Source organism: Trichoplax adhaerens, genomic scaffold (assembly GCF_000150275.1).
Source record: "Trichoplax adhaerens TRIADscaffold_8 genomic scaffold, whole genome shotgun sequence".
NCBI classification, from domain to species: domain Eukaryota; kingdom Metazoa; phylum Placozoa; class Uniplacotomia; order Trichoplacea; family Trichoplacidae; genus Trichoplax; species Trichoplax adhaerens.
Window position 1 is genome coordinate 1310236 of NW_002060950.1, and position 5431 is coordinate 1315666.

Below are 5431 nucleotides of genomic sequence, written 5' to 3' on the forward strand. Positions count from 1 at the left end.
AGAAATAGATATCTAAATTTGGTTAATATATTATAGTGATAATATATTACAACTAGTTACTTACAATAGGAATTACTCTAATTATAAATGTGTTACAGTAAATTTAATGCTGTGCTGTGCTGTAATGTGCACTAAAATGATTCTGTGAATGGACATGTTGTAGTCTGACTGTGAAGAATTAGTTAGTAGATGTTCTCACCTAAGTATTTTTATAAGATGACTTGTGCATTACTTACATTTTAATATAGTATAACATATTTCAACTAAATAGCTATCTAGGAACATAAAGTGGTAGTAAATCAACTGCGATTGTAAATCAATGATATATACATACACACTGAATATAGATATGGTAGTAAATGCATGATTACAGAATAGCACCTTCCATTAAGTAATACACTTGCTAAATGTTAACATTTGTGGTATGTAATCACTACATCAGTTACATAATTGTTCAGTCTACGTTCACAATCAAATATGGAAACGAATATAGCAATTTCCGGCGAAATAATCAATGAAGGAAGATTTGCGGGATGTTTATCAAATCATCGAGTCAGTTATAGCGCCTCACGCAAAGTTAGACCTTCAAAATAGACTCTATTGTATCACGAAATAGCTAAATATTACTTCAATGACCCAAAATGTCTCTTAAATTGAAATAACATTACCGTGACAAGCTATAACAAAAATGGCATTGTATTTTAGTCTACTGTAAATAATATTCAAGTTAGACTAATTATAAAGAACCTTCAGACGACATTTGTCGTGGAAGATATTACTTCTAAATATCAGATTGATGTAAGCTAAAACCATGATTAAAGGTTCATTGCAGCAAATTTAATCATAAATTTCTATTAAATAGAAATTTAACTTGGAAACACAACAGTGAAAGCTTTAAAGCTTTAATGTATTTTTTATTACATAAATCGCACAAAATCAAGGAAATCAAATGTTTTTCCTCTATTTTCTCGAGTTCTTCTCGTTAATAGTTAATTAGATGAAAGATTACAGCACAAACTTTTAAAAGACACGTATTCGAGATGCGATCATGAATAAAGTGGGGATTGACCATTTGATCAGCATGATCATACGGTATTCTTAGAAGCTGAATAATTTTTAAATAGTAATTTAATATTTTAATAATCAAATTAATTTTATGACATATTGCAAAGTTATTGTACACCATGATAATGTATTAACTGTATCTGTCACCGATTATCCATTCATGCACTAATATTTTGAATAAATCCCTTTCCTCAAGTATAAGATGTCAGTCCATTCTCTGATTTATACAATGTAATAAAAGGTTACTTTCTTATTCGATTGAACTTGACATAACTTTACTGAAGGTATGGTAGATAAATTTAACACGCAGGAAGAGTTAAAAACATAAGATAATATATTTCAACGGAAGATAACGTACCGCTTATTTTACGTCAAGACTTCTTAATTGGAATGTTTTATTGAATATTTTAGTAATCATTCACCTGATTTATGGTACATTTCAATGTTATTACTGCTAATTAAATTAATCATTTATTACCATTCTACACGTTATTCTACATGATTCACGCAAATTTACGTATGCAGTCCATACTAAGGAGACAAAACCAAAATATTATCTTGATTGGTAAATAAATAATATTTTCGCAGATTATATCTTACATCTACTTAATTTATAACGAAATTATTTGAAAAATAATGGCATAATCTGTCCTTCTTATAAGCAGTTAAAAAATTTTAGATATGATTGTATATTCATATAAAATTAATACATAAATTAAAAGTATTTTAAATAGCCCAAATGATGCATATATCCTCCATAAGTAAAGACTTATTAGTATTGAATACAAAATGCCACTGGGCAAAATTATATTACGATCACGATGAATAATGAATTCTTCTCAATGCCACTTTAAATATATCGATAACAGGTATATCAATACGTCTTTCTATTTACTATATGATAGGCTAGTATCTATCAAAACAGAAAGCTGAGTTAAAGGTTCAGTTTAATTCATATCAGCTATTGATGCGCTAATTTGAAGTTGTAAATATAGCATCTGCCCCCAGCTATAAGCGTGATAGGAAGTGCTTTTACTATTCATAATTTATTTATGTCTGTAAATAAGTGGTTTTTACCGACATACAATTAATCCACAGTATTTAAATAAATTTCTTACGCTCGTTTATTGAATATATGAATAAAATATGCAAGTTATCGACGTAAATACCATATTTATTTCATTAGCTGTCATCTATCAGTTCAAAATCAAAATTCTCAATACCTACGTTACCGCTGAAATTTTAAGTCATCATATATTTGGAGATATAATAATAAATAGCTAGAACTAATATATAATGATACGAGATGGATAAATATCTTATAATGATATTTAATTATAATTTTCAGTTGATTTAGAAAATATTTACTTTATAGTATTAATTTTAGTAGCTTAATTTTTCACGAAAACCATTAGAGCTACTATTAATTATAATTCTGTGATAATTTAAGAAACACATATCATAACGACACCCATTAGACGCCTTGTTTTTTATGATGAATATTAGTCATCCTTATAGGAATAATAAGCTATCTTATGAATAGCTTTATAACAATAGAAGAATTGGTAACAAAATAGAATTACATGTTATCATTCTGATTATAATCATCCATCAGAAGCTAAAAGTGTAACAAAGCCTGCTTTGCTAGAACAATTCTGAAACTTCAATCTTCCCTATATATAAATTTTCATGCCAAATGACGCGTATATTAATTATGGAAATTTATTTGTCGCGTGTCATCAATGATTACTATCGAAAATGCTATCAGGGATAATAAAGAATAAATTTTTGTTGTTTTTCTGTTAATTTAACAACCATAGCTCAACTTAATCGACACGAGAAATTCAATCGGAAACTCCCAAAATTACTTCATTTCGAACGTTATTGCAGGTAAATTCCTACTTTATCTAATGGTATTCAATAGTGATTCATCATACCGATCAAATCCCAAGTTTCCGATACCTTACAAAAATATTACTACTCCTCTTCTAAGCGTAATAATGATAGTATAAGCAAATGGGTAATATTATAAATTTTAAATTAAACTTAAAGAGCGGGTGTAAATATAGTTCAAATAATTCAAACTCGAATTAAAATATTCTGAAAATAATAGAATGAATACAATAAATTTTGGGTTTAAACGTCTAATTTACTTTATAAATTTGCAAGTTAGAAATATCTATTTGACTTTAAAATTTTGTAAAAACATCAAATTAAGAAGAGCAACTTACTCATTCCTTTGGCCTACAACAATAGATGTGATCTTGTAAAGCTTTCTAATAAATATACTATTTAACAATCAGTTTCTCTTAATAGGTAATACGTATATTTATCATCATTAGCACCATACCTGATAGGTGAGATTAATATCACCATAAATCCAAAATCATACCTAAAGCATATCCATATCTCGTACAAATTAGCATGTATCATGGTCAAAGTAATTATAGCGACTATATCAACGGAAATTACAGTGGCGTTCCAATATCAGAAGTAGAGCAGACATTACGTGCTGCAGCATATACTTTTACTGCACTAACAGGCTTAATTGGTAATACAATCGTCTTGATCATATTTTATCAAAGCCCTAGCCTTCGTGTACCAGTCAACTATCACTTAATAAATATTGCCATTGTTGATATTATTACATGCTTATCTCGTCAAATATTTAATATTATCGGTGTAGTTACGAATGGTTGGCCATATGGTAAAGACTGGTGTGATATTAATGGTTTTATGCAAACATTATGTTATTTATTAACGGTTATGTCACTCTTGGCCATTGCAGTTTCTCGTTACATGGTTATTGTGCATAGACGCTCTGTCAGTCATAAGCAAGTTTGTATCACGATAATTATCATCTGGATCTATTCACTTGTTCATTCCTTGTTGCCAATTATAAAGTGGAATCGATATTTCTATCATAAGAAAGAATTTGCTTGCGTTCCAGATTACAAGTATGAACTTACATATCCTTTATTTTGCGTTATAGCTGACTTTTTAATACCGCAAATAATTATTAACTATTGTTATCTAAAAATTTACTTGATTGCAAGAAATAATAGCTTAAAAGTATTTAATAAATCAGCACGACTGGATAAGATTCGCTACAATGTCAAGTTAACTCGAAATATGTTTTACGTCTTTCTTGCTTTTTTAATCTGTTATATACCTTATAGTATATCGATGTTATTTATTTCACCCTTTGGAATTGAATTTCCAGCCTGGTATATTTGGTTTTGCGGTTGGTTAGTTAATTTAAATAGCTCTATCAATCCGATATTATATTACTTTATTTTTCGACGCTTTCGCCAATTATATATTGCAATGTTATGCAAATGTAATTGCAAGATTGCACCCGAAGTTAGCCTGCGATAAATGTATATGTATGAGTAGTGTACTTCCTTTGCTGTTTTAATTTGCTATCAATGAAGTTAATATTCATCATTATAACAATTGCTAGTCAAGAGTATGAACTTACTCGTTTTACCTAATTATCATTACATCTACTTCTCTGTTATCTAATCGTTATTTAAACACACTACGTTTATAGAGAATTTTATTGACATACCTATATTAGTAGTACCATTATAATTACTATACTTGTAAGTCATCATTTAAGAGAATGCCGTAAATCAATTTTAATTTGAAAGTAGATTTACTTCTTACCAATAATAATGATTTTAACCTTGCAAGGTTAAATCGACCTAGTAAGAAATAGTGCCATATCAAACACGTACACTCGTACAGGATACATGTACATATACTTGTTGATTACCAGAATTACGAGTATCAGCTAGCATTTGTTAATAAAAGGAATTTTTTGATGCTTAGTTAAAAATGTCATTCATTCCGCTTTTCACACTGTTACATCTAGTTATACTCGACAAATAATGTAGTATATCCTTTGCATTGCATACGATACAGTACTTCTAAGATGATGCATGGATAATATCTGATGTTATTCTACAGTATCCTATTCGTAAAAAAATACCTCTAGTAAATATAACACCATTCTTACTATACAAATCTCTAGCTGATGTCACTTTTTACTTACGTTATTTCAATCTAGTAAATCGAAATTTATCTAATGAATGGAACGCTAAAAAGTGCGGCAGATAGGCTCTCAGTGAAATTATGCAGGTGGGAAGTTTAAGGAAATTTCCATAATAGCCTGCGTTACTCACTAGACCGTTTCAAATTAATCCTTAAGGACTGGAGTCAAATGAATACAATACTGTTCCATTTTCTTCATTCTATCCATTATAACATTTATTACAATAGCAAAAATTGCATATTCAAATAGTTTTTATTGCTAAAAAATACCTACACACAGCATGTAACTAAAGATCATCATTTTGTGTTT

At 28.9% G+C, this 5431-nt stretch overlaps 1 protein-coding gene across 1 annotated transcript; it reads left to right on the forward strand.

The window, feature by feature from the left end:
* Positions 1–3489: 3489 nt before the first annotated feature.
* TRIADDRAFT_28334 (uncharacterized protein) lies at positions 3490–4443 on the forward strand (the record flags this gene model as incomplete). The annotated part of the gene is made up of 1 exon (XM_002114552.1): positions 3490–4443. The coding sequence occupies one exon, from the start codon at positions 3490–3492 to the stop codon at positions 4441–4443; it is 954 nt and encodes a 317-aa protein (XP_002114588.1).
* Between the last annotated feature and the right edge of the window lie 988 nt (positions 4444–5431).